At 34.4% G+C, this 14,391-nt stretch overlaps 1 protein-coding gene across 1 annotated transcript; it reads left to right on the top strand.

Moving 5' to 3' along the window:
* The first annotated feature begins 341 nt into the window (after positions 1–341).
* On the top strand, positions 342–11,285 carry dpep1 (dipeptidase 1). Its single transcript, XM_053513532.1, has 10 exons — positions 342–554; positions 707–833; positions 4,221–4,353; positions 4,481–4,631; positions 4,829–4,898; positions 5,322–5,498; positions 5,752–5,836; positions 5,921–5,996; positions 7,617–7,752; positions 11,032–11,285. The coding sequence occupies exons 1-10, from the start codon at positions 439–441 to the stop codon at positions 11,215–11,217; spliced, it is 1,257 nt and encodes a 418-aa protein (XP_053369507.1). The 5' UTR covers positions 342–438; the 3' UTR covers positions 11,218–11,285.
* Positions 11,286–14,391: the final 3,106 nt, after the last annotated feature.

Below are 14,391 nucleotides of genomic sequence, written 5' to 3'. Positions count from 1 at the left end.
CAGCAAAGTAACCAGAGGCGTTTCCATTATTCTTTTGTGAAATTTTTATTTGATTCATTTAGTGTTTTGGAATACAAGCCTGCTTCCGAAACAAATTATGCTCGTAATCCAAAGTTACACTGTATTATGAATCTAACTTATAATAATGAGTCTATTTAGAAGGCTAGTTGAACATTAACAGGATGTTAGAAGGCTAGGAGACCATAAGTACAAAATATAAATGCTTTTTTATAGGGCAATTTGACAAGTTTATCTCATAATAAATGTATTACTGTCACAGCTAAAATTCACTTTACATATTAACCCAAAGTAAATAAAAAGTCTATAACCCTGATGATGATCTCATATCCACTGTGTGTCTGTGTAACTGACAGAGAGAGAGAGAACGAGAAATTGGGAAATCAGTGGTAGAGTAGAACACAGAAGTAGTTGAACGAAATGAGGTGCATCAGGGACATATGTTTCTTCCTCTTGGCTTTTACAATTACCTCCAGAGGTGACATATACAAGGATGAAGCACTGAAACTGATGTCTGAGACACCACTCATAGATGGGTAAGAAAAGCTCAAGACCAATTATTTTTTACCATAAGCAGGCATTAATGAACATAGTCACATACCCATATAGTCCAAAGTCAAATGTGTTCAAAAGTTTATTCTTATAGATGCTATAATATAATCCAAATGTATGTTTTGATATCCCCCAGACACAATGATTTGCCATGGCAACTGAGGCTGCAGTTTAACAATGAGCTAAACACTAAGGACCTGCACACACTCGGTTCCACACACACCAACATCGAAAAAATCAAAAGGGGACACTTATCAGCACAGGTATGTAAGTACTCATGTACAATAGGAATATAAGTACACTGTAAAAAAACTACCTATATAATCTACCCAAAAAATGTGAGGTTACAATTTGCACTCAGTTTGTTTGGGTACATTTCACCCCATATTTTTTGTAAAAAGTACCTAAATAAATTAGCTATAACATGCAAATTGAAATTAGGTAAAGTTTACTCATTGCATCACATAATGAATTACTTATTAAAATTAAGTAACATTATGTGATAGCTATGTTATATAGCTAATTTATTTAGGTTTTTTTTATGAAAAATATGGGGTGAAATGTACCCAAACAAACTGAGTGCAAATTGTTACCTCACATTTTTGGGGTAGATTCTATATGTAGTTTATGACTAACTAGCCATAATTTAGTCAGGAAAGTTTAAATTCATTTAAAAAGTTGACCCGACACAGTAGATTATGGTTATATATATATATATATATATATATATATATATATATATATATATGTTTTTTTTATTAAATAATCAAATAACAAAGAAACGAGGTACAAAACTGTCTTTTATAAAAAATAGCTAAATAAGAGAATAACACTGAATAACTGTACTTAGACTTGGGTAACTGTCCCCAACATTCTTTTGATTGTGTAAAGCTGCTTTGCGACAATATCAATTGTTAAAAGCGCTATACAAATAAAATTAAAATTGACTGAAGCAAGAAAGCACTCTATTCCATTCAGTGTGGAGTTTAGCTAAGTTTACCTAAACAGTCAAAGGCAGACAAATTCACCTCATGCAGACTATTGAGTCCAATTCATACACACAGGAAAGTCCAAATCCTACAAACAGACACATGCACACTGGTATAAACATTTCAAGTTGTAATATTTCATTTAACATTTTAACATAGGATTATAACAATTCTTTATTATTGACACATATATGGCATTAACCTAATTATAGCTCATAAAAGCACATCTTAAAGTAAATTATATCCATGTTACAAAAAGAAAATGTTGTGACTGTCCTAATTTTAAATAGTTTGTATCAATATAAATTGCAGCTTTTTAATGAAGAAATGGATTATAAACATAATTTAGAAAACACATGTTCTAGATTTAAACACTATGTTTAACTCAATATCAAACGTAAAAAATTAACTACAATTAAGTTTATATGCATATAATTTTTCCAACTCAAAAATTTGTTTGAGTGACAAACATTTCTCAAACACAACTTTAATATCAGGCAAGTGTATATTTTAAATGCTGTAGCTAAAGCTCAACTCCAAACTTCTTGTTTTACCAGCAAAAAACACAAATACTAATATTTAACGTTAGCTTTCTGTAATTAAAGTTATTTTTTATCTTTTTTGTCAGTTAGCCTAGACTTTGGCAGTCACTAGCTAGCTATAAAAGTTGGCTATCTTACTAGCTAATGTTTCAGTAACTTAAAACAGATTGTGCTTTATTACTTTACAGGCATAAAATTAGAGTCAAAATAATAGTCCTGGTAAAATGTTTGAAATCACGTTTTTTTCCGTACCACTAATATCCAACTAATGCGGGAAAAAATACTTTTTCCTCCTGTACATTAACATTAGCTAAGCTAGCTTATGACAAATGATTGCCTAAAGAAAGCTACAAAAGTGAACTCCTTGTCAAGCATAGAACAATGACCACAAATTTTATGAGAGATAAGAATAAATGTTACCCTTTGCTTTCATGATATGATAAATAGACAGCATGTTACAAAGATATCTTACCTTTAGCCCAGAAGCTTGACAAATGAACATGTGCCTCAAATAGCTCATGCTTACAACAGAGCCAATGTTTGGGGTATATATTACAATGTTTTTTTAGGTTGCAGTTATTACTATAAATAATTAGATAGTGTGGGTGAATTTTACTTATTATTATATAATTAAACTTGCTGACTAAAATAATAGGTAAATGGTAGACTATTTGCAAGGGTAGTATTTACCACCCACCAAAATCGTTTTTTAGAGTGTACTTTAGCTATTGTTTAAATAAAAGAGCCACTACTCAACTAAATAAACATAAAAATTGCTCATTAAACATGAAGTCTTAAAATTCTCATGGTAACTTTTAAACGTATTTTGCATTAATGAAAAAGTAAATGAACTTGTAAAAGTATTTTTGTACTTTTTATCCTTCACACACTTTACACTTTCATTTCGGTAAATTTGTTCCTGTGTAATTAAAATTTTGGATTTCTAGTTTAATTTCATTTGATTTATTTTTTAAAAGTGTAAATTCTATCTTTAGCTTAATCCGGGTTTGTAAGCATAACATTTTAATGTGTAGTTCATTTTTAAGTAATAGAGAACCATATAAGCATTACACTGCATGTCAATATGTGTATGATCATGTTTGTGACAAATCAAATTTAAATTAGAATTTGATGTGCCTGTTTTATCCAAGGGACAAAACAAAGTAACATAGGAAAACATTAGCTAAGTCCAGGTATGGAAAGTGGGAAAATATTAGTACACTGATTAAAGTACTTTGTTCTCTGTAAAAAAAAAAAAGTTTTTTTTTTTTTTTTAAATATGTCAATCATATGTTTTTATATTAAAAACAAAATATTTAACTCTGCTACATTTATTTTAATCACAGTTAATTTTTATTTTAAATAACTTACTTTCAAGACCCAATATATCATTTCTTAAGTCAAATATCAAATATATCAGGTGTCTTAAGTTGGAAATGCTTTAAAGGTGACAGCTTGGTAAAGCCCAACATCCAACTTGCTGAAACATGTCCAGATAATCCGTTAGCTAGCTAAGTGATCCATTGTGTTTTGCACTATAAAAGCTTAAACTTAAGATGCCACTTTAATCTTTAGTCGTGTTAAAATAAATCTAAGTGGTCTAAATCTTACTTTGTGCCTAGAAACATACCTGAATTAACATAAAGTAGAAAGTAATTACTTACAGATTTTTTTACTAGACAAGTCGAGATGAGTTAGTTGAACACCCCGTTAACTTTTACTCAATGGAATTTTACAATTCTAGCAGTGTTTTAATCATGTTGTTATGTTTGTACTCTTTCCACCTTTGGTCAAGCTACTATACCACATATTTATTCATTATTACTCACATTTCCGCAAGCAGGACAATAACTGGTGAATGCTAATGGAATCAGATGTCACATTCAATATCATTCTTCAACCTCTGATGCTAAGGAATTATGATTTTACAAATATAGGACTATAGACATGTACTAAATAGAAAGTAACGATTGATTTTTAGATAGAAAGTATTAAGTAAGAGAAAAAACTTTCTGGTCTTGAAGAAAAGGTGCAGTAATTGTACTACAGTGTTGTGCTTACCCTCTTTTTGCAACTATACTGTATGCAGTACACGTACATGTCTGCTTTTGTTCTGCAGTTCTGGGCTGCATATGTCCCATGTGACAGTCAGTATAAAGATGCAGTTAGACAAACCCTGGAACAGATCGATGTTATTCATAGAATGTGCAACAAATACCCAGAGGATTTCATGTTTGCTTCCAGCAGTCAAGGTAACATAACATTCCGGTCCTTATCTAAGTAGTATTAACTACTTACTAAGTAGTAACTTTGTATCATTGGTCTTCAATATTAAAGACCAAAAAAATTATTAAAAGTATATTTGTTTTTCGATTCCAGACATATTAGATGCCTTTGCCAACAATAAGACAGCAAGCCTGATCGGGGTAGAAGGAGGTCACTCCATAGACAGCAGTATGGGAACTTTGCGCACCATGTATCATCTGGGAGTCCGTTATCTGACCCTTACACACAGCTGCAACACACCCTGGTGAGCCACTGGACCTCAAACCTATAATTTATTAGGTTTGTTTTTATCTAAACTATAAATACGTATATTGTGAGTTAACCAATACTATCCATGGATTTAAGTTGACTTCTTCCCTAAAACACAACCACGTTACCGTTTGCATTATGATTATGAGAAAGCATTAATCTTAAGAAATTATGTTTTACTGTATCTCCCAGGGCAGATAACTGGCTGGTAGATACAGATTCAGATCCCAAGGAGCACAATGGCTTAAGTGACTTTGGCAAGGTTAGCACACCATCCTGAACATCTGTCAAACCAGCCATTGATCTGCACATACACTTACTGATAAAATTTATTAAAATTGTTTTATAATAATAATAATAATAAGAAGAAGAAGAATTTTTATATTAAACTTTATATTTTATTCTTACATTTTGTAGTGCATTTTTGTTAATGAATCATTAAAACATGAGATATCACTAAAGGAGGAGTTCTGACCAATGTACAGACAAAACCTTTCTTTTATTTATGTAAAATATACTTTTGTTTTTGGTGCAGCTTTTAGTTTTACTACAATCCACTTCTGTTTCCTCTTTGATAGATCCATCATACTGTATGTAGAGGGTTTGTCATAAGTAAAGCTTATTGCTTTTTTTTTTTTTATTACTCTCACATGTAAAGATTTTTTTTTTTTTTTACTTTTCACAGCAACTGATACTCGAAATGAACCGGTTGGGCATGCTGGTGGACCTGGCTCATGTGTCAGAACAGGTGATGAACCAAGTGCTGGAGATCACCAAGGCCCCCATCATGTTTAGCCATTCTTCTGCCTACAGCATCTGTCCTCACAAGAGAAATGTCCCTGATGACATCCTCATAAAAGTGGTAAAAGACATTAAACTTGGGACATAAAAGATTTTATCAGCTTGCATGTAATCACTTTGTCTGACACAGCAAAAGTAATAAAATTCATCTACCTGCAAAAAGTTTTTATAGGAAGGATTTTATAGTTATTGTTTAACTACATTGTTTCTGGCAGTTCTTTGCAATTATCAATTACAGTACGCTGAACTTTACAAAAGCTTGTCATTGTGGTGTAACTAAAATTGCATCTGTTTTTTTTTTGTCATTATTCCAGAAAAACAATAACGGAATTGTTATGGTAAATTTCTATAATGACTATGTCACATGTAGCAAACAAGCAAACCTCTCACATGTGGCAGGTGAGTCAGACACACAATGAGGTTTGAACTTATTGAACTTTTTTGTAAGGTTTAACACCACTTCCTGTTTCTTTCTCTGCAAAGATCACTTTGACCACATCAAGAAAGTAGCTGGTTCCAGCGTAGTGGGTTTTGGTGGTGATTATGATGGTGTTACCAGGTAAACATGCGTCAGGAGTTTCCTTTTGAGGTCCTATTCTGAGCTGTGCCCTAGATTTAAATGAACCAAAAATAGGAACCATGTGTTATTCTCACCATCAGCTGAAATATTCAGACTGTGAAACATTGTCACACACTGGTTGAAGCACACTATTCATGAGTAAATTGAAATGTAACTTTTTTATGAATATAATACTGTGCATGCGTGTACTGTTTACTATAACACTGTGACCACGTGTGTGTGCGTGAACCATCTTTTATTTTGTGTTCGTTTGCGTGTGTGTACAGCATGCGTGTACTGTTTATTATAACATGTGTGCATGTAGTAAAGCAAAAGAAAGCCTTTTTAGAGAGGTTTAAGATCCCTTTTCTTTTCTCTCTGTGCCAGCATGCCGTTATGTGTGAGTGTGCGCGTGCAATTTGACACCGTGCCCCTTCACACACACCCTCCTCCTCTCGCCTTCACACACCTCCCCCCTCCTCCTCACACACACACTCTTTGCTCCACACAGAAACACTGCTTTGTTTTTAAAGGTAAAGTGCAGGTTCATTCGTTTTTTCTTTTTACTTTACAGCAGTGATTCCGTTAGCTTGCACTTACTCGAGAGTTGTTAACAATGTTCCTTGCTAATTTTTCCGATAAAGCAGTCTTTTTGTTAATGTGTGTGTGTGTGTTTGTGAAACACAAATAAGAGCGGGGAAAGTGTTACTGTGTAAGACACAAAGAGGGGAGAAGCTGATTCCTCCTCTCCTCTTACTTTAGCTTCACACACATACACAAACACACACAGACACACACACATCGCCTGCGCGCATAAGCGGAAACATTTATCTGTCAGGATTTATTTTTACTTTTTTTATAGGTAAAGTGCAGATTAATTTGTTTTATTTTTACTTAATATTTTGTATTAATGATTTTTATTTTTTTATTTTTTGAGCTACGGAATGAGAAGATTTAGTTTCCATTATTTATTACAGCGAAATTCGAGTGAGTATCTTTTTCAGGTGCAAATATAAATGCGGGGTTGTAGGTCACTTTACATGATGCACAGTGAGTAAAAAAGGCCAGAGCATTGTAGTTTTTACGTTTCAACAGAGCCTTCCATATGAAAACAAAAAATAAAACAAGTTTGACACTGTACATTTAACACGAGCTTAGAATCAATATTAATTATTATTAAGTGTCAAATGTACATCTAACTATGAAAAACAATTAGTTCTAGTTACACTTTTGACAAAATGATCAAAACACCAGCTTCAATATGCAGCCATGATCTGCAACACTTGATGAAAAGATTAGCGGTTTTAATATATGACGATGTAAGGATTCTTTATCTAGATAAGAATTGACTTGGTCTGAAGCTTCATTATTTGTTCGTCCTTCGTTAAAATATGACAACAACATCAAATCACGGTTTTATATAAACGATCTGTTCTTTACTGTTAGATACAGTTTTATTGTTTCTATAGTCATTTATCTCTTTCTCTCTCTCTTTCTGTCTCTCTCTCTCTTACACACACACAAACACACACACACACACACACACACATATATATATATATATATATATATATATATATATATATATATATATATATATATATACATGTTTTGGAGCAGGGTACCAACTGGTCTGGAAGATGTTTCCAAGTATCCCGATCTGGTAGCAGAACTGTTGAGACGTGGTTGGACAGCTGATGAGGTCAAAGATGCACTTGGAAGGAACCTGATTAGAGTGTTTAAAGCTGTTGAAATGGTAAGAACAGAGCAACCACACACTCACATTCCTACTGTCCTGCATCTGCTAGCAGCATTGCTACTGGCACTTGCATAAATCACTGCTGCCTGCGTACAAAACTATAGACCTACCAAAAAAAAAGAGAGATCAAACTCTGTTCTGTATGTTGTTGATTCCCAACAGGAAATGTGAATGAAATGTTCACTAACAACATTTTCAATAGAATAGAATAGAAGTTTCTGCTACAACAGGTGTTCAAGTCAACCTGGGACTTTTGAATATGCAAAATATATAGAACAAAGTTATAAAAGTAAAATCTATCTTTATTTCTCTATATACTCCCCCACTACCCTAATGAAGTTAACACTTATATCTAATATCATCAGAGTACAAAGTTTTCTCAGTACGGCAGGAACATGATCGCATTGCGTGCTTCACCTCGGAAACACATGACTACTCAGGAACTCCTTTGATGGCCCGAACATGTAGAAACAACTTGAAGCAAGGTTAGGACTTTACAGAGGATGTGGCAAAAACTCTTAGCCAAGTTCCTGTAATGTCAAGCGGTGTTGCTGTTGGTTTTAAGCTTTTATTCAGGAGAAGTGATGAAAATATTTTAAAGCAAATATTGTAATGTTCACTTCCATGTGAGTCTGTGTTTTAATTCTGTAGGCCAACTTTGAAATCAGGACAGACACAAGCAGTTTTATAATGCAGTAATGACATGTAGTGTGTAGTTGTGGGCGGCTAGATGGTCTAGACATTCATTTTCAGGGTCTTGAACACATCAGGAGTGTGTAGCTTAAAGGAGATTAGGATACAGGTCACAGTTACATAATGTATGGAGTGAATATATATTTACTACAAGTAGGGACTTCAGCGGGACTAACTGACAGCATAACTAAAAAGGAGAACCAGAAAGAAACACAGCCATGAGGTCTCCCTGGGATGTAAAGCAACCAGTCACTCCACTGTCAACAAACCTGTGAGATCAATGAGAGTGGTGAAGACAGCATCTAAATATCCAAGCATCATAATGCTCTACGTCCAACATCTGCTCCTTTAACTAAGACAAATTTATTTACAAAAAGCTTGGCTAAATAAGTAGGTTCTCAGCCTAGACTTAAACACTGAGACTGTGTCTGAGTCCCAAACATTAATTAGAAGACTATTCCATAACTTTGGAGCTTATCATAGAATTTTTCATAATATGAGATACTGACAAGCAGCTGCATCTTTTGATTAATGAAGGCATGGTGAATCATAAAACACCAGCAATTCACTTGAATGGCGTTAGTTAATTCAGTTCTTTATTGATCAAAGGTATTTTAAAATCAATTCGAGTCAATGCAGTGTGGATAAGATGGGGTGATGTGCTTATAACTTTCGTTGATCAAGTGAGGACTCTGCATTCTGGGCTAACTGAAGCTTGTTTATGCACCCAGTTAAACACCCAGACAACCTAAATGAGTTTCAAAAGAAAGACTGCTGCACATGATGAAACAGAAAGGCCTCCAGTGTTACTGTGTGATCGAAAAGGTTACTTCTAACTGCATTCTAACTTAGTGCAACTACTTCTGTCTTGTCAGAATTAAGCAGAAGGAAGTTGTTAGCATCCAGTGAATAATTTCATACATTCCTCAACTTTATTTAGTTAGTGTCTTTCATCTGCCTTTGCTAAGACATATAACTGTCCTCATCATAACAGTGGAAACTAATACCATACTTACAAATTATGTTGCCCCGGGGAAGCATGTAAAGAGAAATAGCAATGGGTCAAAAACCTAACCGTGTGGAACACCGAACTTTGTGGTGGTGAGAAAGAGCACCCTACTGTATTGTGCTTCACCTCCTACTGTAAGTGTTAAAACTAGGCTGAAATCACAGTGTATGGATAAGGCCTTGTTCACACAGGCGTTAAAATCGAGCGTTTTTCTTGCGTTCGTAGCGTCCAGTGAGCGCGGATCAAGCGGCGAGTGTTTTCTACACATAGGAGTCAATGAGAGTGTTCACACGGGCTTTGGTGACGTGCGTTTGTCAGGAAACTTACATTTCTACCATTAGCATTTACTTACATACATACTTAGCATTTTTTTATATACCACAAAAAAACTTCCTTTATTCCGACGTTGTGAAGTCAGAGAGTGAACCCAGTAGCGGCGGGATTTCATATCCAGGTTCCAACACACTGCCCCACACAAAGTACAATTTGGGCTGCAGGCTGACGTTAGACAGAGACAAACAAACGCCGGTGTAGAAGTCAATCAAGCGCCACTACAAAACGCAACATAAACGTCTAGGACGTTCAGAGCACAATCGTTTATCAAAAAATTTTAGGCCCAAGAACAAGGCCTAAGTATTAAGGCTGTCAGTAAGCTCTGCTCTGATTTTGTGTGCTGCTGCACATAATAAAGGAACTATACTGCCAAAAAGCAAATACCTTATCACAAACTAAACATTAAAATAAAATAATAAATGTGTGTATATTATTTGTTTTATTTGTTTGTATTTTGTATGTTTATTTTTAATTGTTTGTTTAAAATTTGTGAATTTTATTCTGACAGTAATAAATAACTTAACATGGTTAATAGTGTAATAATATACAGATTTTTATTATTGTCAACAATGAACTTGTTTAATGATCATTTGAATCGGTTTCATTTACACAATGGCTCTGGTTTTATTAAAAGAAATAAAACTCCAAGATTTTCCAAAGTCCAAAAGGGTAAATATCTGCCTACATAGGAAGTGGTATTGGTTAACGAAAAATGTGGGCCCGTCTGGAGTAAAATTCTAAGTACGTGTTTGTTTGTTTTTGTTTTTACATTAGTGAGGTCTTGATGGGACAAGTGTTTAGCCCCTTAAATATGTCTACTTTATATTGGATCGTACAGAAAAGGCATTTTACACCATATAATATGATACTTTTAGGGCAAATTTAAAGCTCTTTTATGGTCAAGGGTTAAAAAAAATGAAACAGTGCCCTCTGGAGGCGTTACTGTATGTCTGCACGTAGAGTAAAAACAGCCATTAAGAAATTAATGCTAATGGTTTCTAATGTTTAAGCTTAAAATTCTTCCATAAACACACACAAACACACACACACACACTTTACATTTTGTATCACATGTGATTAGAATGTGATTAGAGGAGAAAAACATGTGAAAAGGCATTTTACTTGTTGTGCTCTTAACCGAACACATACGGTAAATAAATGAAAAATTCATGTAAACTTGAATACAATTTATTGATAAATTCCCAATCCCAATCCTACTGACCCATTGTTTGCCATAACAGGTACGAGACAACCTGAACCACACGGCTCCGAATGACGTCCCCATTGCTTTGGAGCAGGTGAAAAACCCCTGCAGGACTGATTATGGCTACTCAGTCTTGCCCAGTGCTGCTGCCATGCCATCTCACAACTTATTGATTTTATCCTTAACACTGATCTTATCCTTGCTGACAGTCAGGCTTATGTGATTGTACACCTACAGCATTCATGTTAGTTCAGCTGTACAAACTAATCATCATTAAAGTTCCTTAATTAATTTTTTCCCTGCAGTGCCCCTTTTCTGGTGAATTAAAGGTGCAGTATTAAATTTGAGACTGTTCATAATAAAACAGACTGTGATTCATGTATATAAACACAATCTTTATAAAAGCATTCAATTAGATAGGCATCTTTATGTACTTTTCATATATATATATATATATATATATATATATATATATATATATATATTGCTAGCAAATATTGTGTTTAACTTAAGCTCATAACGTATCTGACTTTTGGAGAGAAAAAAAAGAGGGGGAGGGGGGATTCAACATCATCTCAGAACTCCAAGCTGGAATGTCACGAAAGTCTTGACATTAAGTTTAGTACATGACAACACATTTAAATATCTTCTCCAAGAATCAACAGTAAGAAAGTACGGTAGCACAACTTCAATTTTTTATGACTTTATTGTATCGTAGTATTTGCTTTAGTTCAATCATAAGTATTTGCTTGGTAATTCTGTACCCTGACTATACAATTTGCTGTTTTAAAGAATATAAATATGTATCACTCATCGGTTACTTAAATAGATCGTTTTTAACAAAAGGTAAACATGGAGACATCTGTGTGTTTTTCCTACACTGTAGTTCTTTTCTCAGAATTAGTATAGACAACTTGTCAAGTTTGCAGTCACTGATTTTGTTTAAGGGTGTGCACACTTTTGCATGTAGCTTTAAAATGCTGTCTTACACAGGTGCAGAGGACTTGTCAACTTTGCATTCTATCTTTTTTAGTTTTTTATGGTAAGCACACTTTTGCATGTAGCTTTAAGATGCTGTGTTGCACAAGGCAGGATGTCACAATCGTTGTCGTTTTGATTGAAGTATTTTGTCCTGACCAATTGCAACAATATCAGCAATATACAGAAGTCAGCCTAATATTAACACAAAATAAATGATTAAATTTGATTTTTACTCTCAGTTGCAGACAAAAGATATTTCCATATATATACTGTATATACTGTATTAAGGGCTTAAAATTATGGAATAGAAATAAAAAAGAAAGAGAAAAGAAAATGATAAGGTGATTGTATCTTGGCATAATAATAATAATAATAATAATAATAATTATTATTATTATTAGGGGCAGTGGTGGCTCAGAGGGATAAGGCACTGAGTTACTGATCGGAAGATCGGTGGTTTGATCCCCCAGTTTTACCAGATTGCCACTGTTGGACCCTTGAGCAAGGCCCTGACCCTGCGCTCTGACCCCAGTTACGCTGGGATATGCGAAGAAGGAATTTCACTAGGCTGTATTGTATATGTGACAAATAAAGGCTTAACTTAACTAATAATAATAATAATACAGTAATAATGTAATGTCTCTCCCTAGTGGTCTTCTGGTAAACATCCCTGACTACAAATAGAAAATGCATCTTTTGTGCTTTTTATAACCATCTTCATCTTCATTTGTCCTGAGGAGATAATTTTTTTTTACAATAATTAACATAATAAAAATTACAATAGTAATTTTACTTTTCACACAGTGAAGAGCAGGTTGAAAAATAAATAATAAATAAATACACTTGCTTTTTCTTTTTCTTATGCAAACCATTGCAGTCAAGAGTATAATGTAGTATTGCAGCAGACAAGATAGCACAACATTTTAGTTTTGATTAAAATGAGAGGGAGTGTTGTATAGTGTTGTTAATCCACACGCTGCTCCCGAGCTCCCAGCAATCCAGACCCTCTCTGCCCTCTGCACCTGTCTGACTCATCCTGGTGCCATGCTTGTGCCGAACTGAACTGGACTCCATGTTAACTTGGACATCTTCTGTTATATTAAACTTTCAGCTATCTAACACACTGTATGACTGCAGATCAGTACCTGTTATCTATTATAACCCAAAGGAGTTATGGGTTCCCTCAAGTTTTCTTTCTACTGCCATGCGAGTGTCCGAGCCCAACTCCTAAAAAATAACCCAACACCAGTTCCAACATGACTGCACTGGTGCACAAAGACATGGATGAGCAAGTTTGGTGGGGAAGAAATTGACTGGCCTGCACAGAGTCATGACCTCAACCTGATAGAACACCTTTGGGATGAATTAGAGCAGAGACTGTGAGCCAGGGCTTCTCATCCAACATCAGTGTCTGACCTCACAAATGCACTTCTGGAAGAATGGTAAAAAATTCCCATAAAAATAAAAATAAACCTTGTGGAAAGCCTTCCGAGAAGAGTTAAAGCTGTTATAGCCAACATCATATTAAACCCAATGGATTAAGAATTGGCTGTTTCTCAAGTTGTTTAAGCTGTTTCTCATATGCATGTAAAGGCAGACAAGCAAATACTTTTGGCAAAGTAGTATATGTACTATATACCAGTGCTGGAGCAGGAACTGAATTACACTATCAAATGAAGCTTACTCACAAGATAAGGATTCTGTTATTTATCTTTTTATCTTTTGTTAACGACAAGCACATGTGCTTTCGCCATGCTTTAAATGGTTAGTCACCCTTAGAATGTAAATGGCGTCAAACTAAATCTGTTGTATTACAAACAGCATGGAAGAAGAACATAGAACAGCTTAGTCCTGCCACATCAATGGAGATTTTCTCCATAACAAAGAGTCCGAAGTTTCATGTCTAATGTTGTAGCAAATTTAACTAGGAATAAGACCATCACAGAAACATCCACACTATTTTTTTTTTCACTTGCAAGAAACTTCTAGGAACTTTCCAGAGATTAGTTCACTAATTGCTTAATCAGTGCACTATGCAGCAAGCTATTGTAAACAAACTAACAAATATTGCCATAAATGAGTGAGCTACTTATAAAAATAAGCAATTTGTCTCTGAGCAAGAAGCAGACCTTTTGCTGTGGCTGCAACTGAATTAAATCAAGTTAAATCAACAAAAACTATTTAGGTTCAATCAGCCAAAGTACTTGCGAGAAGAGTTAAAGTTGACCACTACCACTATGCTGCATTATCGAAAGTTAACTTATTAATTGCTTTACCCCAACAAAAATTTACGACTTTATTCAAACACAATTAGATCCCATTGGTTCCACCATTACTTTGATCACAGCTTAAAACTACATGGGATTCTATTCCCATGCCAATTCCATGCTTTAAAAATAATAAAAGTATACATTTA

This window comes from Clarias gariepinus, chromosome 15 (assembly GCF_024256425.1).
Source record: "Clarias gariepinus isolate MV-2021 ecotype Netherlands chromosome 15, CGAR_prim_01v2, whole genome shotgun sequence".
Taxonomy (NCBI): domain Eukaryota; kingdom Metazoa; phylum Chordata; class Actinopteri; order Siluriformes; family Clariidae; genus Clarias; species Clarias gariepinus.
Note: the sequence above shows the minus strand (reverse complement) of the source record. Positions and strands in the feature narration are given on the sequence as shown.

Excerpts from the sequence above, each read along its gene's own strand:
- dpep1 (XM_053513532.1), top strand. The coding sequence starts at position 439 with ATGAGGTGCATCAGGGACATATGTTTCTTCCTCTTGGCTTTTACAATT. Across the intron at positions 834-4,220 it reads GGGGACACTTATCAGCACAG|TTCTGGGCTGCATATGTCCC; the intron begins GTATGTAAGTAC and ends TTTGTTCTGCAG. Across the intron at positions 4,354-4,480 it reads GTTTGCTTCCAGCAGTCAAG|ACATATTAGATGCCTTTGCC; the intron begins GTAACATAACAT and ends TTTCGATTCCAG.